General features: G+C 30.6%; 2 protein-coding genes across 4 annotated transcripts; both read left to right on the plus strand.

Moving 5' to 3' along the window:
- Positions 381–8759, plus strand: LOC109336325 (ABC transporter G family member 7). Of its 3 annotated transcripts, XR_002106334.1 has the most exons (13): positions 382–772; positions 1074–1264; positions 1362–1512; positions 1887–2019; positions 3296–3497; positions 3771–4047; positions 4755–4886; positions 6041–6261; positions 6943–7155; positions 7300–7384; positions 8062–8287; positions 8326–8401; positions 8473–8759. XR_002106334.1 is itself a non-coding variant. In XM_019572851.1 (12 exons), the coding sequence occupies exons 1-12, from the start codon at positions 500–502 to the stop codon at positions 8481–8483; spliced, it is 2229 nt and encodes a 742-aa protein (XP_019428396.1). In that variant the 5' UTR covers positions 381–499; the 3' UTR covers positions 8484–8759. The 3 variants fall into 3 exon arrangements, 2 of the variants coding, with proteins under 2 accessions (XP_019428396.1, XP_019428397.1); XM_019572851.1 differs by having other exon boundaries at positions 381–772; positions 8062–8401; XM_019572852.1 differs by having other exon boundaries at positions 8326–8759.
- Positions 18186–18801, plus strand: LOC109335631. Its single transcript, XM_019571787.1, has one exon. The coding sequence runs from the start codon at positions 18248–18250 to the stop codon at positions 18695–18697; it is 450 nt and encodes a 149-aa protein (XP_019427332.1). The 5' UTR covers positions 18186–18247; the 3' UTR covers positions 18698–18801.

Below are 26054 nucleotides of genomic sequence, written 5' to 3' on the forward strand. Positions count from 1 at the left end.
CACAAAATCTCACATCATAGGATTAATTTGGGTTGAAGCGCACAAAGTGCCACTCTTGAGATTACATAAAGATAAGAAAATTGCTTTCACAATATGAAGTTATGAACAGAACAAAAATAAAGGAGCCCATAGTTTTGTCCGGGAGGAACATTTTCGAGTCCAACTCCTCTCCAGTACTGGAACTGGATTTTAAGGGGGAAATAATAAATATAATTTATTTTATTAAAAAATGAGTTAAAATTAGGACTGTCGGATTTTTATTTTTGCCACGTGTCATAATCTTAACAGTAATGGAGAGGATCCAAATTCAACATTTTCTACCCATCTTATCTACTCAAACGGACACGTGTCAACCACGCTCTTTACTCCATGGAGAAACGCCGTCGTTGCGTCTGATTTCCCCCCCGTTATTACGCTGATATATCTTTATTTTTTTTTCATTTACATTTCTTCTTATCTCTGGGTTAAGTAGAGAGTGAAGTGTAGAGTAGAGACGATAATGGTGGTTCATGGCGGGAAAAAGTTGCACCAAATTGTCGCCGGGTTCGGCGGCAATGGCGTTGGTCAGGTACTAGCCGCCGTCGCCGTATCTTTCCTCGTCCGCCTGTTCACAGCTCCCGGCCCCGCTCTCTTGCCGGAGAACGACAATAACGACGACGAGCCAGAGACCGATTCTCACGACGATGAAGCTCATAACTCCGGAAAAGTCACGCCGGTTACAATCCGTTGGAACAACATCAATTGCTCCCTTTCTGATAAATCCTCCAACGTTGTGAGTTCATGTTCTCTCTTTCATTTTTTTATTTCTATTTCGTGAATGCTAAATTCTTGTTAGGTACATGAGAAAATATTCAAGGAAAAAAGCAACTATTAGCTTTGGATTTTTTTGCCTTTTTAAGTAAGCTATTATTATCTGATTTTTTTGGAATTTCAGTAGTTTAGGAAGTGCGAATATAAATTACCTGCTCATTTTGTTTTGACATTTGTTATTATCATGTTGCTTATGGGAATTTCGTCTACTCTTCTGTTTTAGTTTAATGATAATGGAAATTTTATGTTAAATGAACGAGTAGGTGAGGTTTTTGCTTAAAAATGTGAGCGGAGAAGCAAAACCTGGAAGATTATTAGCTATAATGGGGCCTTCAGGTTCAGGGAAGACAACATTGCTTAATGTTCTTGCAGGTCAGCTGGCAGCATCGCAACGGCTGCATTTGTCGGGCCTTCTAGAGTTCAATGGAAAGCCTTCTTCCAAGAACCCTTACAAGTATGCTTGCTTATTTGTTAGGAAATTGTGCTTACTGCAATACTTTTGTTGATGTTTCTTTCAAGTCACTGAGGAGAACAATGCAATTGCCATGTAGGTTTGCCTATGTTAGACAAGAGGATCTCTTTTTCTCACAGCTCACAGTACGGGAAACTCTGTCTCTTGCTACGGAACTCCAGCTTCCCAACATATCTTCTGCAGAAGGGAGAGATGAATACGTGAACAATCTCCTTTTCAAGCTAGGCTTGGTGAGATTTCCCTTGTATGTTACAAGTCGTCTTATTGGCAAAGTTATTGATGACTATATATTGGAAAATAGGAATAATTTTAAATAGGTATTGTCATTAAACCTTTATACTTCCATGAAAAATGAATTTTAAGTCAGATTTTCTCCTCTACTACAGGTATTAGTTTTTCAGATTTTTGCTTCCTTACTTTAGATGCTCACCCTCCCGTCTCCTCATGGTTTAGAATAAGAATCACCATTGGGAATTACAGTTGTTTTCATCTAATTATATTCACCTTTTCTTTTCTGTTTTATCACTTAAAATGTATTACACTGGATAGTAGTCCCACTTTACTGATATTACTCTCTTTGTCAACTATGCTTTTTCTTCAAAAGGTCAGTTGTGCTGATACCAATGTTGGTGATGCAAAAGTTCGTGGAATTAGTGGCGGTGAAAAGAAACGCTTAGCAATGGCATGTGAACTGCTTGCAAGCCCATCTGTTATATTTGCTGATGAACCCACAACAGGCAAGCATACACTTGTAGAATTGCTTTGCAGTTGATTTGAACTTTGGGTACAATATAGAACCGGTGTATGGCTGATAAAATAGTAATAATAATATAGCTTTGCATACACAGATTGTATTACTCTAGGCATTGATAAAATAAAAGAACTGTATGAATTATATTTAGATAAGCACTGATACAGAATCAGGTAGAATTATAGGAGAATTATATAAAAATGAACCAGGTAAAAAGTTAAACTAGAAAGGGTAGAAATATAGGAGAATTATATAAATCAGGTAGAAATATAGGAGAATTATATAAATCAGGTAGAAATATAGGAGAATTATATAAATCAGGTAGAAATATAGGAGAATTATATAAATCAGGTAGAAATATAGGAGAATTATATAAATCAGGTAGAAATATAGGAGAATTATATAAATCAGGTAGAAATATAGGAGAATTATATAAATCAGGTAGAAATATAGGAGAATTATATAAATCAGGTAGAAATATAGGAGACTTATATAAATCAGGTAGAACTATAGGAGAATTATATAAATCAGGTAGAACAAAAAGGCTAGAAAGGGTATCTGGGTTTTGGAGAAAGTTAAACTAGAATATATTATCGATATGTTGTATTATGTTCTATTGTACAGTATGTATCCTATTTACAGGACTGGTACTGTGGTACATAATCAAGCGATAATGAGCTTAGTCATAAAAAAACCTAACCTAATGGCATGATCATATCAGATCTAAACAAAAACATTATCAAATTAAAATAAACGTAAATCAAATAAGATATTAATCATAATACTAACATGCTCTATCAAACTCAAATGTGGGTAGAACAGCTTAAGTTTGAAAACCAAAATATGAATGAGCCAAATAAAACCCTAAGAAGGGTGTAGTCCAATGTCATGCCATTCCAAAACAGAATCCAGGATCCTATTCAAAACATGAGTAGTTTTTTTCTTTTTTATTTGTGGGGGTAAGGGTAAATATTTGATCATGTTTGTTACCCATTACCAATGTTCACCATGCACTCAATCTGCATAGCCATCCCCGCTATAGAGTATATACTGTAATAATGTGCACAGATAACATCCCTTTCTGCATTTATGATATTTGTGGTAAAACTCTTGTTTTCTTTGTAAATTATTGATGTGATGATACATGAATGGACTTTAGTTGCCATCAGCTTCTTTCAAATGGATAGACAATTATAACTTTCTTTTTTTTTTCTCTGGTTTTCTCACTAATTTTGTCATACAATTACTTGCTGTACATTCAGGACTTGATGCCTTTCAGGCTGAGAAAGTCATGGAAACCCTCCAACAACTGGCACAAGATGGTCACACTGTAATTTGCTCTATTCATCAGCCAAGAGGTTCAGTCTACAGTAAATTCGATGACATTGTGTTGCTAACACAGGGTTCGCTTGTTTATGCTGGTCCTGCTTCTGATGAACCATTGGCTTACTTCTCAAAATCTGGGTCATCATCTTAACCTTCTTATATTATGCCATCTTATACTCTTCATACTGAGAGTTCTCTCAAATACTATTGAAGAAACCATGGCTGAGTTAATTTGATATATTATTAAATAACCCATATCATTGTAACTGATTTCCTTATAAATATAATATGTCAATAGCATGGCACTCTCTGTTTATTATTTGAGAATCTTACAATGTAGCAGTAAGGCTTGCAGAAAAAGCCAGGAAATCCCTATTATAGAAGCTTGACATATGTTGGGTGATGTAACAGGTACCACTGCCCAGAACATGTGAATCCTGCTGAATTTTTGGCCGATCTTATATCCATAGATTACAGCTCCGCAGATAGTGTATATTCCTCTAAAAAAAGGATTGATGGTCTGGTTGAGTCATTCTCTCAAAGACTATCTACAGTAATATATGCGACTCCGATTACTATAGATGATCTCTCAAAAAGTAAAAAGCAAATCACCAAGAGATCTGTAGCAAAGAAGAAAGGAAGTTGGTGGAAGCAATTTCGGTTGCTGCTTAAACGAGCATGGATGCAGGTCTGCCTTTTCCTTTTAATTTTTTCTCTCTACTCATATGGCAGGACGTAAATAAAATTTTCATTTTTATCAATAACAAACTTGACTTGTCTTAATAAAAGATTTATGAGACTTGTTGAAGTCATTTGGAAATACATAATCACAAAATTGGCTTTACTGTTTATTGTTTTCACATTTTGTATGTGCTTCAGTAAGATTATTTATTTTCTCTACTTGCTTAAAACTTCAACAATATCATCTATTTATTCTATTCTCTTCGATTCTTCATCCCTGGTCCCTAGATATTTTTTTTTATAGTTTTGAAACAACGTACAAAAGACCTATACTAGTGATTTATATCAGATGGCAGGACATGGATAAAGTTATCCTTTTTGTCCATGACAAATTGGTTTAGTTTTAATAAAATACATATGAAGCTTGCTGAAGTCATTTCGAAAGACATAATTACAACAGTGACATTACTGTTTATTGTTTTCACATTTGGATGTGGTGCAATTTAGCTATTTATTTTCTCTTTATGCTTTAGGCTTCAACTGTATCATCTGTTCTCATCAATTTTTCATCCATAATCGCTAAATATTAAGATTAACTTCTAGTTTTGAAACAACATAAAAAGGGTTCTCGTAGTAATTTATTTCCCTATACAGTGAGGAGAATGAAACTTATGTTTCTCAGTTTATTTGTTTCATGATTCTCTGGCTGGCCAGGCTTCCCGAGATGCACCAACAAACAAAGTTCGGGCGAGGATGTCAATTGCATCAGCAATTATCTTTGGGTCTGTTTTTTGGAGAATGGGAAAATCTCAGACTTCAATACAAGATAGAATGGGATTGCTTCAGGTTTGTTATCTTTTGTATTCCGTTAGGCTTTATACTTGTTTCTCACATTGGCCTACTTCTAGCATACATTGCAGAACTATTTTGAAATGTTTCTTATGTTATATATTCACCTTCATTCTTCTCTGATTGAAAGAAAACTGTCTGCATGTAAACTTATGCATGTTGTTGGCTGCTTGTGGAATTTATTGTGTGTAATTCAAGTGATCTTCTTTGAGGTTACTCTAAAAAATTTGACATCAGCTAAGATGCTTTCTATACTAAGTTCTTTGACTATTAAAGCTTTGATTTTTGGTTTAGACACCTTTTTGCGTGTATGTATTTGTGTGTTTTGTGTACTTCACATGAATAAGCATGTAAACAAAAGTATGCACAGCAATTCATATAAATGAATAAAAACTATGCACTAGAGTGCTGATAAAAACAGGACGGCTCAATGCAGGAAGCTCCTGCCTAGAAGGGTTCTACGGGGGATAAAAGTACGCAACCTTACCCTCTCAAATGGAGAATTTTTTATGGTGATCCTATTATTTTGTGGTTAGATACTTGAAGAATTAATTTTCAGTTTAAATGGTCAAGTAAGAACGACCCCATCAGCTGGAATTATATCCCACCTTGTGGGATTAAGGTTTGGTTGTTGTTGTTGTAAATAGTTAAGTAGGAAAATGTGGACATAGGGGGGGAACGTAAGGTAACCAAACTTTTATTATGGTTGATTGACTTGTTCATGATGAAGGACAAATAAGATCGAAGGATAAAACGAAAAATATTCAATTTGATAACTCCTTATGAAATGTTCATTCATCACGTATTCTACTTATTTGACTTTTTATTTCATATATGATTTTAGTAGACACAACTTCTTGAATTATCAGTGAAATTTTTGCGTATTATCCTGAAGTGAAACCTAGATGTTATAGGGACCATCAATTGACTGTTCAGTTATAGTTTATCCAAAATTTAAATACAGTTGTCTACTTGACTGGTTTCCATTGTTTATTGTAATTATCTTGACAAACTCTCCTAGTGGTTTAGATCCAAATCTTGTTATGCTGTTTTTATTTTTATTTTTTGATACAAAATCTTGTTATGTTATTCGAATGACAGTTTCACTTGGCCAACTTTACCTTAGCTGATTTCATGGATGGCTCTCACAGGTTGCCGCAATAAACACAGCTATGGCTGCTCTCACAAAGACAGTAGGTGTGTTTCCAAAGGAACGGGCAATTGTTAATAGAGAACGGGCAAAAGGCTCCTATGCCTTGGGTCCCTATCTGCTTTCAAAATTGTTTGCTGAGATTCCTATTGGAGCAGCATTTCCGTTGATGTTTGGTGCTGTTTTGTACCCCATGGCACGTCTTCATCCTACTTTGCTGAGGTTAGTTTCCCATCTTGTCCTCTGAGCTACTATGAAGCAATTTGCAAAAAAAAAATCATTTTGTTATTATGTGTTTTTTGGTAGTAGATTGATTTTTTTTAATGCTGTATAGCAATTCTTCGGCATGGTGATTAAAATAAATGGTATGCAAACCGATAAGGATTTCCTAAAACGCCAAGAAATGTGAATCATCTTCTAAATCATCCTTCGCAGTCCATGCACTATAAATGTCCATTTTATTTCGATGGATTATGTATGAGTATATGTCTGTGGGTGTTTAAATATATATATAGATGATAAATTTGGGTCTTACAACCGCACATGGATGGTTAGGATTAAAATTTAGCTATTGGTCACATGACCACTTCTTTTAATCTTGACCGTTCAAATAAGATCAATGGTTCATATTAAGGGTTCTCACTATAAATTTCACTGTTCTTATTTCTCACAATAACAATTATTCTGACTTGAGTCACATCACATATATATACATATATACATACATATATATAGATTATATTCATTGGAAAAAACCAAATAAAAGTGCCAGTGAAATGGGGGAAAAGTTCATCTTTGCCGATCTCTATTCCCTCCTCTTCTTGTCTATGTCCTATGAAGGGCTTTATTCTTGTTAATTCTTTCCTTCTCATATATCATTGACATATGAATTTGGCATTGCAGATTTGCTGAATTCTGTGGAATTGTCACTGTGGAATCTTTTGCTGCATCTGCAATGGGTCTCACCGTTGGTGCCATGGTTCCAACCACAGAAGCAGCAATGGCAGTAGGCCCATCTCTTATGACAGTTTTTATTGTATTTGGAGGCTACTATGTCAATCCTGAGAATACCCCAATCATCTTCCGCTGGATTCCTAGTGTGTCTCTGATTAGATGGTAAGCACAATTTGGATTTTTGAGTTAGCAAGAGGGTTATTCTATATACGCTCTTACTAGGAAATAGAACTTTATTTTGCTAAACATCCTAGTCAAGGCTCCTGCTCTGGTACGAATATTACCTAATTATATATGCACTTTCAGGGCCTTTCAGGGACTTTGCGTCAATGAATTTAAAGGTCTTCAATTTGATCATCAACATTCATTTGACATTCAAACTGGAGAACAGGTAAGGGTAGAGGCATGAATCTTTTTATTTCAGCTAGAACTAAAAAGAAGTTCAGTAGAATTGAATAACAAATTGGCTTATTTTCTCTTGAAAACTGAAGAGAAAATATATCTGAGTATTAAAAAACACTTGAAGGGAACAACCAAGCTGGAAAAGACGAAACTATTTTGGTGTGATATAAGTGAGGTGGAAAATTTGAATCTGTAATCCAGTCTAAAGTTAGAGATTAATCACCATCCAGTTTTTACTGAAGTTGTATGTTGTTAGTATATTCCAGTAGTTGTGCTTTTGCTCACTCAATGATATTTGTTAAATGGGTACGATTGGAAAAACAACTTAATCAGGCATTAATTCAATAAGCTAGAAAAATTATATGAAGTTTATATGCTATTTCCATAAGTCGCACTAAGCTCTCTTTTAGCTCTTCGAAACACCCCCTTGGCATGTTTATTGTTGTACCTATGTCCTCATTCTGCCATTTCTGATTCAGTTAAGTTAAAGTGAAATTGTGATCTACTGTCCACGTTTTTGGATATATATACTATCACACAATTATGCAAAATACTTATATGGTTTTCTGGTTTTCCACTGTTGGAATGTGGAAAAAGTTGTAGTTTGCTTTCTTAAATGCTGATCCATTTAACTTTCTGATCCCCTCCTATCCTTCTTTAAAACAGGCACTAGAGCGTATTTCATTTGGAGGCAGTAGGATTAGAGATACGGTGGTAGCACAAAATAGAATACTGTTATTTTTGTATTGCACCACCTTCCTTCTCCTTGAGAAAAACAAACCCAAATACCAGCAACTTGAGCCAACACCTATTGACCACAACAAACCACATTTAGAACTCAAGGATTTAGACTCCGAACAAGTTGATCAGAGACTTGAATCTCCACCGGCCACGGAAGATGAATCCAATCAGCCCCTTGAATCTCCACCGGTCACGGAAGATGAATCCAATCAGCCCCTTGAATCACCTGAAGTAGATAACCCAATTGGTTCTTTTGTCCTAGAAGGTTTGTAATTAGCTGGGCATTAATGCTGTTGTTATCAGATATTCATGTATTTATTGGTTTATCTAATACAGGTGCTAAGTAAAGATATCTTTGCAAAGGATGATCTCCTGCAATTACTGAGGCAGGAAGCCGTAGAACACAGGATCACAATTATGATACGATTATTAGAAATCCAAAAATATCAGCTTATCTTTCATATTTTGTTACTTTTAATAATAACATTGACAGTGGATTATCTTGGGCTGTATCATGTCTTGATTATAGCAACTAGTTTTGTTCAATCATCACTTTAGGTGGAGTTCATCCCATTAGATGTTTTCCCTTGGTTTTGAATAGTGCTATGACCAATTCATTGTTATTTAATTTGAAAGTTGACATGCATGTGTTCCTAATATGCACAGCGGAATATGCATACAAGGTAATATTGAGGCAAAAAAACTTTTACATACCTTAGGAGACTGTGATGACTTCAGAAAATTTTCTCCTTCAACGTACACGTATATCCACACCAAAATTGGTCCTTGTTGTATCAACTCTTATCCGTGGAACTAAGAAAATCAACATAAATTATATTTCAATGTTTCAAAACCAAAAACCAAAAAAGTTCTCTTCTGTTTTGTGCAGTAGTTACATCCCTTATGCCTTGGCTTTTTTCTTTTTGTTATTATAGATAAAAAACAAAACCACTTGAACTTTTTTAGTTGCTTTCTTTCCCCAACCAACCCCACTACTTGCACTTGGGTTTTTGTTTTTTTATTATTATTATTTTATTTGGCTTTGTTTTCAAATGTTTAAACAACTAATCTTATTAGTTTTACTAATTTTTGTTTTCAAATGTTTAAACAACTAATCTTATTAGTTTTATTGATTTAAACGACTCATTAAAATATATAAATTAAGTCTCACTTGATTATATATTATAGATGACTAAATGATATTATTTTATTTTTGATGCTAGCAACAAATACAATAATATTCCATTTAAAAGAAAATATATAAATTAAATTATTTAATTTAATCAATAATATTATCTCGTCCAACAAAATCAAAACACTCGTTAGTGTATGACCCATAGGTTCATTACTAAAGTGATAGTAAATTAACTCATTAATTTATTAATCAAGGTTGACATCTAGCAACACCCCTTGACGACAAGATAAAAATGAAGTAATATCTTTTATGAACCATTAGAAGATTACTATATTATTTCCTTCCATCTTTACAACTCTATGTTAACTCTAGAATATGGTATAATTGTCAAATTCTAATAAGTTAACTCATAGTGAATGACTTAAGAAACTCATTTCTTCATTCATTCAATTCCCTTTGGTCAAGATCTTTATTTCTATAGAGCTCAAACTCATTACCATGACTTGATGGATTCTCTTTTGATTAATCACTAATTCTACAATGATTTAATTATACCTAATAATCATTCAACTAACATCATAAGGCATTAGGTGTCCGATATCAAGATATAATAAATAACTTGTTGATTACTATGATAATCTCAAGTCTAAGGAAATATATATTTCTTCATAAGAATATCCTATTGACAATTCAAAGGTAATTTATTAACCATTAGGATTTCTTCTTTGACTCATTTCAATTGTCATATCTCTATATACACCATTTATATGTGTAGTTTAATAAATGAGATCTATTAATCTTTATCTAATAAAGACCATTACACATATATTGGTCTATCTGAATTAATGATGTCCTAAACTCAATAATCCTATAATCAAGAATCATTTAGATTAAAATTATAAAAGATTTATTTATCATTATTATAATCTCTATTATAATAATAAGTCTCTATTTTTAATCAAGGACTTTTCATATTAATTATTTTGACAAACAATAAATATGATAACGAGATAATAATAAATATAACTTTATTATTATAAATCAGGCAGTTTGGTTCTTGAGCATACCTTATATCCTAACATAATTAATATTATTAAATATATACTCTAAAATCGAAACCTTACATAAAATGTACATTGCACGGAAAAACGGTTATCCATGGTTTTATACTGATTATGCTATACAAACTGTAAATTGGGTTTTATACTGGTTTTGCAAAGCTATTTATTTTATATATCTATCTTCTCTAATCTCTATAAAGGTTAAGTTATATTATATTAATCTTATAATTACTTTAACGTTTCTTCCTGTACAGTTGAATTGAGACCTCTTTACCCTCTATTATATTTATTCTTTTAAAAGAATTCCTCATTTTTCATCTTTTTCAACCGTTGGTAATATCCATTCTCTGTTTTTTTTTTAAATTTAAATAAACAAATTTAATTTTTAAAGTTGAATATTTTAAAAATATTCAATGAGACAAAATTGAGTCATAAAATTTACTAAATTTGAAGTACAATACGTTATATTTATAACATTTGAATTATAATAACTAATTGATTTATTTGGACTAAAAGAACCTTCTAGCTGAAGTTTTATCTAGAACGAGTTGACTTGAAAATCTTCCAAATGAATAATAATTAGTCTTCTGATACACTAAATCCTTTTAGTTACATTTTGATTTAAATATCCTTTGATTTGACGGGTTGCGCAACTTGTTATCTTAATTGTCATTTGATGACATGGCATGAATTCTTTTTTCCAGGAGTATCTCACAACTAATTTGCAGAGATAAATTCCATATTTAAGACTGTTAAAGTATTAAGGATATAATAGTCTATTTATGTAAAAGCTCAGTATATGTATTATATTAAATTAAATGTTTAAATGATCCATTTTTTAGATGAATAATCATTGAAGAAGACAATCATTCATTTATTAGTTTTTTTATCGGCAATTATTAGTATTTAGTTGTTAGTATATTAGTTATTTATTCATAAAATAAAATTATATTATTCGTTATGCTTGTAGTTTTTAATATGGATAAAGATTGAATTTAAATATTGATCTTTTCTAATGTCCCAAGGAACATGTTAAAGATATTTTAGACAGTAAATTTACATTAGAGAGATAAATATTTAAGATATTTTTAACATGTGCAAACATATTTAAAAACTCATTTAACTTCATATATCCAACAATTTATATTGAACGTGTTGTTCATCAGCATATGATTAAATATGTATATTGAGCTAAAAATTTAGACGTTTTCCATTACTATTATGGTTATAAACTTGTAATCATAACCATGCAATCTTAGAGGAAATCTTCTAAAGTGATGTTAGAAAAACAAGAAGGTTCTTCAGCGTAACAACCATTCAAAATTAAATGAATCTACACGCAACCTCCTATATACCAAATATTCAGTTTGTCATAATCCACAATAACCCTTTCTTGGAATCCAACATGCCCCAACTTCCACTCCACCTTCTTTTATTTTCTTAACGCGACAATATTGAGTTAACAACATAACGACGACACTCATATTAATATATTTATATACCCAACGTGATCGCACCCCTATAAAAACCTCCAACCATATGTTTCAATCGTAAAATACATTTCATCAAAAAGCTATTTCAACCCTCAATCACTTTAAACTTTAAATCTTTCTCTAGTCCAAGAAAAATGGAAACAACATCTCTATGCTCAATTGCACTTTTATCATACTATCCTTCATGTAATTTGTTGAGGCCAAAAAACACATCCTTTGTTTCTAACAAGAAATTAAGTGCTACCCCCACAATCACTAATAGGAGTTATTGTATCTACGCATCAAAAAGAGACTCATATGGGCAACATTATGATGGTAAATTGGTGGATGAGAACATGATCCTTCTTAGAATGAGAATACGAGAGATTGAGATGGTGGAAATGAGGATGAAAGCTCCTTCAGATTGGACTGAATGGGAGAAGAAGTATTCTGTGGATTATGTTTCAGATGTATGTGAAGCTGTTGGAATGTTGCAAAGATTATTGATGAACACTAGACCTTCTTTGGCTTTGGGCATGATGGCTTTGCTTATGTTAAGCATGTCATTGTCAATGTCGCAACTTTTGTTTCATGTGGTAGAATTGACTAAGGGAATCATATAGTATAGTTATGTTGGGGAAACTTGCACATCAAACTCGATCGATTGAAAATTTATATATATATTAAGAATATTCAAAGGTGGCACGGCATGTATATATATTTCTACACGAAAGTTCATAATTGTGATGATATGATGTGTATCTTTCTAGGTTTGATTACATAAGAGAGACTTATTGTCCATTATCGTTATCTCGCATCAACAAAAAAATATAATTATATAAATTATAAAAAAGATAATTTTTTTCATTAGGAGAGATATATGCCTCAATTCTCTGGAGCATATATTATAAGATATAATATCTATATATTAATAATATAAATATTTATATATAGTTACTCCATTATTCATTATTCATTTATATTATTACTTTTACTATTGAAATGCATATCTTTTGTCATGTTATAAACCTAATGTTAACCACGGTGAGGCGGTTATTAATGACTGTGTAGTTACAACATCAAATAATTTAATTAAAGTCAACTATCACAAGGTCCAAAGTGGAAAAAAACAAGGGGCTCAAATTTATAAGACATTAATTGTGTGAAACTTTAATACCTAGATTTAAGCAAATGTTAATTTATAAATTCAAATTTTTATTTATTATGTTTTTCTTATTTTGCCCACCAAATAAAATCCTAATATGAAATTATAAAATAGAATTGAACCAATAAATGATATCTTTGGGAATATGAGACAATAACTCAATTCCCTAGTTGAGAGAACATGTAAGGAGCAACTAACAAATATATTAAGAATAAAGCTAACAACATAATAATAGTGAGAGACAAGATTCGAGTATGGAGAATGTTGTGATAATTTACAAAGCTAACAAACAAGAAGTCTTAACATGTAAGTTGGTTGACTTTAAATACATGTCTGTTTTTTTTATAATTATATTATGACTAGAGTTCTTATCTCCATTATTCCGGACATAATTATAACATTTTTTCCAATAACATTCAGTTTCTTTATTGAAAGTGGGATTAATAAAATTACTGACCGATAACTTTTGGATACTTGGATAAATTCCATAGTCAATTTGACTTAAACTTGAAGCAACTACTGGGGCAAAGGTCTTAAGCAACTACTGTAACATTTTTTAACATCTTCTTCTCTACTCAATTATTTTAACCAATAAAGAACCCCTAAATATCAAAGGTGAAAATTACAACTCCTCAAGACAATTAACCAAGTTTCACTATGATCAAATGTGGTAAAAATGGTCATAATGAAGTGCACAAAATTGTGCAAACAACTAATACAACTACAATAAGACTAATATTAGTTGTATGCGCAGGAAATTGTAGTTCTTGTTATTGTTCTAGATTGCTGAGGTTTTTCCTTCTAGAGAAGAAAAATCAGCCCACTTGCTCCATTAGTTAGTTAATGGCGTAACAATCATGTGAAGAGGTCAATCTTTCTAGAGTTTTGACAACATGGCTATAACTTTGTGCCCCTTTTAAAGTAACAGTATTGCTAGAACTAGAAGCTTGACAGAAACCAAATACACACTAAATAGATCCACATCCATGTGCTTCAGTTGTTGCCCTGCCCATAATTCTGATTTGTGAAGGAATTACATATCCTCCAATCCTCCATGTAGGATATAAGTAGGGTTGTGTTAATTTGTGCAACCCAATTAGAGGCTACAGGAAAGGTTGTGTTAATTTGTGCAACTGACTTTTTTTACTATGAAAGATATTTTTCATTTTTTTTGTGTGTAAAAAACTAATTCTTTTCAGAGTACATAATGTCTCTCTCAATAAGTATTGCTCCTATAATTAAAACCTCACTTTTTAGTCTGAGAATCTAGCAGGACCAACACCTTATTGTTAACCGACTTTACTACTTATATATCATAATATTTAGATACATTATTATTTATTACACCCATTTACTTTTAGTCATCCTGTCCGAGCCGAAAACATCTACAGGTATGTGGGGCTAACTCTCCCAATGAGTATTTTTTTCATCCATAAGACTCAAACCCGAGTTCTTACTTAAGGGGAATCAAGCATGTACCACTTACTTTAGTACCATTTGTACGCTAACAACTTAATAAAAGTTTCTTTAACACAAAGAATGATATTGATGATGATATAATAATAATAATATAAAAAATTACATTGTTATTATATACATAGACTATTTTTATCTCAATAATAAAATTGGAATGCATAAAAGTAAGAAAAAGTGGGATAATGTATCTCTTAGTCATACAAAATATAGGTACATTACAAAATTGACACTATTTTTTTATAAGTAAAATGTTGCTAAATAAAATTATAAGCTATTGATGTAGTATTACTTATTTTATAATAATTTATATTTTTAACTTATATCTTATTATATTTATATAGTGAAATCTATTGTTATTATCAATAATAAATTGCATATCTTCTATTTTAAAAAATAGTAAATACATTTTTATTCAATAAAACAATAAAAAAATGTTTTACACATGCAACTGTGTTTGTCAAAAACGCTAATATGTATAGTACATTGTTCGTGAGTAGAAGTTAACGTTACACCTGTGACGTGCTGTTATAGGGTTTTAATCGTGATTTATTTAGTTATTTTGCATTCTTTTAAGAAAATGGTAATAAACTTCAGGATTCCCTCACCCCAACGTTTTCCTGTCTAAGTAATTCTTCTGAAAAATAGTTCTTTCTTTTTCCCCCCATTAAAATGTGTTTAGAATGAAGGGGTATGTGATGTATAATAATTTAACCAACACAACAACATTGAAGGTTGGTTAAATTTTCACCTACAATAATTTTTAATGTGACACTATATAGATGCCACTGATATTGTATCAAACTTCTTCCATCCATAACGTAATGAAACAAAGATTGTTCATTTTTTATTAGTCCGGAAAAATACATATACTCAAATTTATATGCTGACACAAAAAAGAACGTTTAGCTATTTGTTGGTACAAGAAACCCATTTTTATTTATGTTTGACTAAAAATATAAATGATAAACTCCATATAAAATTAGCTTTAAATCTTCCTAACTTATATAAGTGACATATGTCCTACTTTATTCCTTGATAATTAATCAAAAAACGGTTCGTGTTATTTTTTATAAATAAAAAAATGTGTCTGCTCAAAATAAAATATAAAAGAAATTTATGTTAAAACACGTATTGTACACTGTATTTGTTGAGCTTTGCCACACGCACAAACTACAGGTCAGCTATTGCCTCTAGAAGCAAGACGGCAAATTGTCTTGTTACTTTTATTTTGACAATTTCTCTACAAGATTTATCTTTGTAGTAATTATTAATCGCAATATTCCTGGAACAGCTACTTTTTTATGTTTTTTAATAGAGTTAAGGATATTCTTCTATCATAAGATAAGGATTAATCTCTACATCGAATATTTAATTAGTACAATATTTGAGATTTCATTACGATCTTAATTAGAACACTAAATCAACGTCATACTTATATGATATATTTCTCGATAAAGTTGCATTACACTATAATAACTTGGATCTTTAACTTCTAACTTTCATTTTATGATTTTTAATAAATTGAAAATATTAAGCTAATTGAGTACTGTCAATAATTTATTTTTAATATTTTATTTATGCATGTCTTTAAGAAATAGTGTTAAAAAATTATGTTAGTTTTTACGGATAAATCTTGCACTTTCAAGTTTCAATAAGGCTTTATTCAATAGTTTTTGAAGTAAATTTAAAATAACTTTTTCCATAACTTCTCTAATAAGTGTGTTTAAAACTTTAAATAAACTAATAAAAGGTTATAGAGAGTTGCGAATAATTTTCATAAACTCAAATAGTTTCTTTATAGTGACAATGAATATATGACTCTTCTTATACTCCTTCACCCTACGAGCGGAGCACATCTGCTGTCTCACAAAGAGTGCCACTCCATGTGCTATTACTTGTGATTGGTTGAAAAATCATATTTAAATTAAAATTTTAATAATTAATTATTTTTCTGACCAATCACAAGTAGTAACACATCAAGTAGTACACTATTGTGGGACCGCAGATGTCCACCCGTTTGTGAAAGTAGGCAAAAAATTAACCCCACCTATTCCCCTTTTAAGAAATTATTCAAGATCGGGGTATAATATTTTGATTTAGACACTCATATTTATTTTTTTAAATAGAGAAGGCAAAGTTAATCAATAACAAAAAATGCTACTGAATGACCATAGAATTTGAAAAAAACGATGAAGCCTTGAAATTAGTAAAAAATAACAATAGTTTTAAAATAAAATAAAATATGAGTATATGCTTGATGTTTGGCATACCATTAATTAAGGGCTTCCGTCTTAAAAGTTAGGTACTAAGATAGTAATTTCAATTCATTTGGGGACTAAGTTATATCTGACAAAAAATATAAGGAATTCAAATGAATATTTGGTTTGAACATATTAAATACCTCGTTTTTGATCTATTATTATATGTTAATGGGTCATATTATTCCTCATTTCAAAACAATGACATATTTAGAGAATAAATTTTTGTTTCAAAATACTTACCTTCTTATAATTTGTTTTTAATTTCCTATTTAGGAGTTGAGAATCTTAAGCTGAAAGTTGAAGAAAAAGTGCCGTCCCATTTATTCTCTCTTTAATAAAAGGTCAAGTCTATCTTTTGCTCCACACCTCCTTTGTATATTTTTTCATGTTATTATTATATTTAACCAATGGAATCTTCTATATGACCTTTCTTCATATGCGACACATACACATATGCTTGAACTTTACAACTACTCTACCACCCATTATTATTAGTGTATGATAATGTTATGATCATTTTCTTACACTTGTTTTTTCCCTAACTGAAAAATCTCAAAACTAAAACAGTTGAGCTTTCTAACATTGTATGTCTAGTTATACGTACTTAAAACTGATTAATCTATCAAAAATAATACATAATCAATCAGAAAATTAATTGAACAAACCGTTCATCAATTAAAATAAAGGGTTTAATAAATAAAATGAAAGATGTTGTGGTTCGAGTCTCACCCATAGCATATTTTAAAAAAAATTATAAAGTGATTTGCTTTTGATAATTAAGGGAGAAGAGGTGATAGAGTGAATAATATTGAGGAAAATCGAATTGAATAAAACTTTTTTCTTAACCAAATTACTCAAGTTGTCATACTTTTTTTTGGTTATAAGTTGTCATTCTTTTATAGCTATAAAAAGTAAATCAGTTGCCATAATTCTTCCAATCTCAGCTATTTTATTTAATTATTTATAAAAGAATAAATGAAGAATCTCTAATAATAACATTAACTTGTGATATTGTAGCATAGTGTGAGAGGACTAATAATTTAATTGAAATAGAGACATGAGTCACTTTCATACTTTGACAAATTGCTCCTTCCCCGAATATCACTCCAGAATAAATTAAAAAAACGCGGTTTAATTTGGATAATTAACTGACAAATATAAAAGTACAATTTTGATTGCAACGTTGCTTCTACTTTAGATCCTTCCATTACCAAATTATTTAATTCAATAATCACAAACGTAATAAAAATTATATCTCTAATCAACAAGTACATTGTTCTAGCGAAGTATGGCCATGCTAAATTCTCAGAATGACTAAAAGATCAAAAATTCAATTCTTATGAACGATACTACTTGTTGGGAAGTGACATACATCTGAAATGAATTAGTTTTTTACTCAAAAGAGTACGGAGATACCATTCGTGATACCCAAAAAAAATTATATCCTCCATGCTTATAAATATGAGAAATCATTGCTCTTGTATTTCCATTACCAAATTAACACACTATACATCTTCCATTACTATTATTTCAAAATCAATATGAATTCCACTTCTTTGATCAATTCTTCACAATTATTCCATCCATTTTCAACCTCCAATAATCATATCTCTAATGGCAGAAGATCAAGACCCTTTACTATAGTGATGGCATCTAATAGAGGAGCAGCAGATCAGAACTTTGGTGGTAGGTTAGTGGATGAAAGCATGATTGTGCTAAGGAAGAGGATCCATGAAATGAACATGATAGAGAGGAATTATGAGCCACCTTCTGAATGGATGGATTGGGAGAAACGTTACTATACAAGCTATGACTCTATGATATGTGAAGCTATGGGGTTTATTCAGACCCAATTGATGAATACTAGGCCTAGTTTGGCTCTTGGGGTCATGGCTCTTGTTGCATTAAGTGTTCCAACTTCAACTGCTTTGGTTTTGTTTCATTTGGTGGATTTTAGCAAGGCTACTTTGGCTGGGGTTCATCTTTGCTAGATATTTTCGTTGTTTATTAAATAGATGTATAGATTTAATGGTTTGATATTTGGAAAAACCATTTAATTCATTTCAATTTATTATACATAGCATCTGTGATTTATAAAAGTCATATTTATAGTTACATGACATTTGATTTGATTACGTTTAGATATGAAACTGAGACACAATACAATGGCAAAATTGTTGCGTAGAGAACATGTTTTCATATCTAGAAAACGGTTTTTTTACCTGCTCAAATAAAATTACCTACAATTATCATCATAAAGATAGCATGTCTTATTCATGTTCTATTTTCCTGTTTCAGTCATACAAAAATGTAACATTAAATAAAAAAAATTAGAAACATAAAATAATATTTTTATATTATTTATAGTAAAATGATTGGTAAGGACATAGAGATATATTTATTTTGAGAGAGAAAATTTTCATTCTAATTATTCTACCCATTAATGTCTTGTATAATGGGTCACTTTACATCCGTTGGAATGAAGTATGTTTGATTAAAAAAATATTTGAAAGTTAACCTAATTAGAAATTAGTTTGTTTTCCTTACGGGTATGGGTGTGAGATTAAGATCACAAATTTCGTAGTCCAAATTGTTGAGGGCCTAATAACAACGGGATAATGGTATTTAAGACAATCTCGAAAGTTGACAAGGCTTCAATTCTAAATCGAACCAATGAAGATGGATAATTTTGGCATTAAAAAAATATAGGAGAAATCGCCTTCCTCTGAGGTGGGCAAGGAGGCAATCTATGAAGCCCAAAAAAACTAATATTAGTTTTAACCTCGAGATCAAAATGTAAACCATTATTTGAAAAAATAAACAAAACTCGTCTCATGTTCTTACGGATTGGGGTTTTCATTTTTTTGCTTCAAATTTTGATATAAAAGTGTTAACTTTTAAATTTAAATTTGGGATTATGCTATTTTTAACATCATAACCTAGAGAACATAAAGACTGGATCTCGTGAGTTTAGTTTGATCATAGGCATCTTCCTAATCTTTTTTCTAAGCATGGGTTCCACCCAAATATTCCAATCATTGTCTAAAAAATTACAATATTCTAAAACTTTGTTTCAAAGAGTGTGGTTCCGGTGGGGAGAAAACAGTTTTAGAAAGTCTATACCTTACTTAAGAGTTCCATGAAGAAGATATAAGATTTTGAAGTGTTTATTAAACCCTACACGTGACTTTTTTAAACATTTCCTAAATTTGAGTTTCTCTGGAGACAAAATATAAAAATAGCTAAATATTTTTAATAAAAATATATAATTTTTCATTTTGCATTGTTAATTATATTTTTCTCCTTCATTTTTTCTCGTAATTTCTAAACATGCCCTAAATGGTTGCAACATATTTGTCAAACATAGTAGATAAGGGGAGGAGAGTCCATTTCTCTTGAGAATCAGATATGCAAGCCACCTTCCTCAGGACCTAAGTCCTGACTTAGTTTTAAGCCACAATCAATAGCTAATAATTCGGCATAATGGTTGGTTAAGTAAACTATAGACCCATTTAATGGCTACCACATGGAAATAATATATTAAGATATGAATATGATAAACTCTTTTCTTATATAGTATTTGGTTTAATGTGCATCATATAATGAATGAGACAACAATAATGGTGATAGTGGTATTTTGGAGTAGGAGTAAGAGGAAAACTAAGTATGATAATATATCCTACTAATTCCTAGCCTAACTCAGAGAGAATAGAATGGTATGATAAAATATGTTAAATTTGCAATAATACAAGACATATTATCATATATATTTTTTTGTAATTTTGTCTACAAAATAACTCAATATCTTAAAAAAATGAAGTAGTCTGCAAAACCACCCGCTTTTATTAATAGAAACACAAATGAATGTTTATCCCTTTATTTTTAATAACAAATGTATAATTTCATTATAATTAAGATGATAAATGTGATATTGAAAAATATATTTTTATTTGCTTTTTAAAATGTAGAGAATCCAAATCATAAACCTATCTATAGCTATTACAATGTTCTTACCTCAATTACTTTGTTAGGGCCCAGAACTTAGAAAGGCCCAAGAAAACACACAAAAGCCTTTTTGGATGAATGACTATATAGATGATTAAAACCCTCACAAAATATCTTGCAAATTCAGTTAGTAATATTGTAAGATCTGACTACATGTCCCAGATCATTTAGCATTTTTAGAACTTTTGCTTTATTAAGGGATGAATGAATGATGAATGGATATGAAAAATTATAATAACTATTCTCTTAGATAATTCTAGTTCTTTCTATGCATTAATTAAACTCATTTCATACAATTTCTATAATCTTCCTTAACATGCTACTAATAACATTTCTTTATATTCATTTTTTTGCTACTCATTAGCACTATCAAATATTGTTTATTATTATATCTTCAATAAAATTGTCTTTTACCAATAAAAAAATATTAAAAAATTATAATACTCCAAATTATATTGGTAACAATCTAGCAATGACAAAATTAAATTGAATCTCTCTAGTAAACATTAGATTAGTCTTAAAGCTATCAATTGAGGATGACACTTGATATACATAAAAAATGATTTGAATCAGTTGGATTATATATCGTGAATTGAACTCTTTAATACGGGCTAAATCACTCGTGATTTTTTACATAATAAAAATAGCTATCTAATTCATTGTATAATTGTAATATTCTACATACTTACATACAGATGCACATTTAATAAATAAATCACCATTTACTCATTACTAATGTGTGTTTATGCACACGCGATATAAAAATTTAGCAACAAATAGAAAAAGTGGTGAGCAAAATTATTTATGGTTCAGTCAGATCAAAGACAAAATATAAAATAAGTTCACTTAACAAAATGAATATCACATGTACAACTTCATTTGCGACGGTCTAAGAAGATCGAGAAATTGATGGCATAGATAAACTGATATGACACAATTGACATTAATATAATCTTGCTTGAGCTATAATAATTACATTCACAAATCATTCACCAACAAGCAATCCACTGCACACCCCATAATATTGCAATCTCTACATATCTGTGAAACTCAATGATCAGAAGATGATGTAGGTCATTTGTGATATTAATGATTAAACATAGTTGAAAATAACTATGAATTTGCACTTGAAAGTGATATCTTGCTGCAACTTCTGTCACTTGCACAACTTCTATTGAATTTGCTCTTTACTAACTAGGTCCCTGGCCCATAATTAATGTTTGATCATGAAGGTTTTCTGCAAACAAAACAAAATAGAGAGATATTTGCTGCCTGCAGGAAAACAAAACGAGTTAACTGTTCCATGAAATTTGGACGAAACCATTGATCTACAAAATTGGGTAATATAATTAATAATTTCATATATTGCAATTCTATATATATGATCAAAGAGCAAACAAAGATCACACAAGTTTCTGCATATTTTCACATAAAGAAAAACTACATGCACTAAATAATCATGCATAAAATCTAATAAGTGTGACATGAGACAATGGAAATGAAGAGGCCCCTTCAGTCCAAGACATGACAGTGATAACTGAACACAGCTCCCGCATCGTTGGATCAGAAGCACACCATGCATGTTGCTACATTTTAATGATGAGCTCTCGAACCAACGAGTCAGCAGCTGAGTCTCAGCCCTCTTCAACTGTCTCGGACTGGACCGAAGTGAGCCTCTTCCCCTCCACAACCTTCCCAATCACCTACCTTATTCACAATCTGCCATATACTAAATACAAACACTTAATTGTTTTACTTTGCACAAATATACATTAAATAAACAACTATTTGATAAGAGAAAACCCATCCTCGTGCATAATATATGAGAGAACAATGATACTGCTGTAGGATATGATTGTAACCAAGGCATAACATATATACAACACAAGTAAACAAGGATTATATAATTGCTTCGCCCCTTTTATTATGTATTGGTTCCAAAAAAAGTGCACCATCAACGAAGCAATATATATACAGTCATGAGTCATGACCAACATATCTTGTGCATAAAGTAACTCTTGGTTATCTGACAAGAAACCAAGCTAGCTAGCTCCATTTCTAGGGCATACATTACAAATATGTGTGTGAGTGATGTTATGGGGTTGTTTAAATAGACACAATAAAAGGGATATTTTGGGACATGCAAATCTAAAGACAGGCTGAGATTGAGATTCTGGGACAGGTATTGAATGAAAATGGTGCTTAAGTTATATTGGAGTGAGGCCTTTTCAATTCATGAAGACAACACTTCTTTAACACCGTACACCTGGTTATATCTAATCAAACAGCTGTATGCCTTAACATTATGTGTAGGCATTCGTAGCTAGGTTCAAGTATAACTGGCCCAATTGAAGGCAAATAATATTCATATTAGACTAGAGGGTTTGAACAATGGTCTATTGTTCCCAAGTATATCACAATCTAATTACAATATGTTATATCAATTAAAACATTTAAATATTTATAATTTTGTCTATTTTTGTTTTACTATAATTGATTTAGGACAGGATTTAAGACATGTTTTGGGATCCTCATCCAGAAGGTTTCCACCCTACAATTTCATCATAACCCAAGAAACTAAATATTGTACTTTTATTTTATAAAAACAAAATTACTGTATTTTGAAGCAATAATTGATTAAATTGAATTCTTCTAATACCATTGATTGAAAATTACTGTATTTTGAAGCAATAATTGATTAAATTGAATTCTTCTAATACCATTGATTGTTGATTATTCGAATGCTATTATTAAAAAATATTTTCCATTATTTAATATAGTTGAGTTCATGTATCAATCAGCCCCATTACAAGTTTCTTGTATATAAGATGTTACATTTATTTGTGTATAGAAAAATATTTCATTAATATCAAAAAACTTTTGTTGATTTTATTTGTGTGATGTCATGTATCTAAAATCTTCCTAATTTTGTATAGAGACTATGCAGGATGTTCAATACTAGGCTGGAGAAAATACTCAAAGGATTTGTAGTCTAGTTGGAGTAACCATGTGTGAAAGAGTCACATTTGAAGAAAAATTGTTAAGTATTTGATATGGCTAAAAAGTTTTACAACATTTAATATTAGATTATATGAATGCTTATAAATAGATGAATTCATAAGTCTAATATCTTATATATATTTTTATCAAAATATGATATGAAAAGTATTTACTTGTTTATATTCTTATTCTTATATATTATTTCACTTATTAATTATAAATCTTACGGAATTTGATCTACGCAATTTCTAGCAATTTTGACCTACAAGTTTTTCATTTGTTAGGAATATAGTCTTACAAATGACTCATGTGCCTTTTAGATAATAATATTGACATTCTATAAGGTGATCAAGATACAACTTCTTCTAACTTTTTCTCTGATATTAGGTTTATTGATTCCTTTGAGTCGCTAATACACCTTTTCAGCTCTTTCTTTTCCACTTTTTTCCTCAAACAAAACCAAGTAAAAACAACTAACACTACCCTATCATTAGAGAATAGTAACATTTATTATTAACGAATTGTTAAATTAATTACTTATTATCCCCTTTTTTAAAAGTAATTAATGACTTAAATTCAATTTCAACTATTTATTCAACCTAAATCTAAAAGAAGAGAGAAGTGATAAACATATAATTAATTTAATAAACTATTTCAATAATTAATTATATAGTATAAATTTTAATAAAGTTGGTATCTTATCTGGACTAAAAAGTATATTTCCAATAAGAGAGGTGATACCTAGGCACCTAGCACCTCTTTTTGGACGTAAGAGCGCAAGGAGGAGATATATAGAAAGAAAATATAAAAAAAATAGTTGATGATGTGATTTAAAAGAAAAAAAAATGAAGATAAGATGTAGGTGAAAAAGTGATAATAACATAAAGGTTCAATCAATCAATTTTGTTTGTATTGTTTTAAAAAATCACTCTTATACATTGAATCGCTAAAGGTTATTCGTTTAGATTAATAATTTTTGTTTAGGGCATAATTGGGATAATAGCAATTGGCACAGCTATAAGGGTGGAGCCTTAACTAATCTAGTAATCTAGTGGACATTGACACTAATCAAATCAAGTTTGAATTACTCGCAGAGAGTGCGTATGATTCCCTCTTCTATTGTTTTTGAAGATATCCCATTTTATATACTTTTTTTTTGTACTATTAAAATATTCCTTATTTTTGGGTAGAAAACTAATCTCCATTCTCATCCTTAAAGTGAAAAATATGTCGTTGAGAACGTCTCAAACGGTACTTGCTAGGATACCAAATCACAAGGTGTAAATTAAAACCTATTTTAGAAGAGATGACGCCATTACCCCCAAATCTTCTATTAAAAGATTACCCACATGTGTTTATTATTTTTTAATGGGATTTGCTAGGGTTGTAACTCATAAGGTCTTATTTAATGTCTGTTTACGAGTTAAATTTTATAAAGATATGAGAGAACATAAAATTTTAAAAACCATAAAATATATTACTAAGATAACTCTTAAAAAATTTCATTTTTCTTATTTCGTCGGACACTAATTCACAAACGAATCTTAGGAATTAGTTATTAAACAGAATGATTGATATGGAAGTAATTCAACAATTTGGTTCATGAAGTAATTAAAAAATTTGTTTGGTCATGAACCAAAAAACTTCAGAGATTATTTTTTGCCACACCTTAACCTTACATACGGGTAGCCGTAATCCAAGCTCTTAGTAATAGTGTGACCAATAATGTTTGGTCAGAGGGGAATAGGTAGCTCCTATTTTAACCCCTCTAATCTAACCTGGTACCTTTACTATCTCAACCTATGATTGAAAGACAAGAACTAGTATTATATGTTTACTTCTCATTGAAACCAGTTTCTTACAAGAGTCTAGTTATCCCAACCAGACTCTTCAACCTTAATATAGTTCCTTTTCCTCCCTGTGTAAAACCCGTACTCAGTCAAGTTCAATCATTCAGCACTCTTAGAAAATATTGGGAACCGGGAAAATAGTGGACTCAGTAAACTCGAGCAAGAGAAAGCTGACAAGATCCTCTCTAATAATAAACAGATAATTGCTTATTTTTATTATATTTTTAAGGATAAAAATATAATTTTATATAAATAAAATAATAAAAATATTATTATATATTATCTTTTATTTATTATCATATAATATTTGACTCTCAAAATCTTTACTACGGAAATCTGTCTCCTCCAAAAAGAGATTTGGATGGTTATTTTTTTATTTGTAATATTGTAACATGCTTTTCTTTATTAAAATAATATACTCTCTCTAGGTATATTATAAGCAATGCTAATGTATCTTCCTTCTAAAAACTACATTTTGAGGGATACGTGTTTA

Source organism: Lupinus angustifolius, chromosome LG20 (genome assembly GCF_001865875.1).
Source record: "Lupinus angustifolius cultivar Tanjil chromosome LG20, LupAngTanjil_v1.0, whole genome shotgun sequence".
Classification (NCBI taxonomy): domain Eukaryota; kingdom Viridiplantae; phylum Streptophyta; class Magnoliopsida; order Fabales; family Fabaceae; genus Lupinus; species Lupinus angustifolius.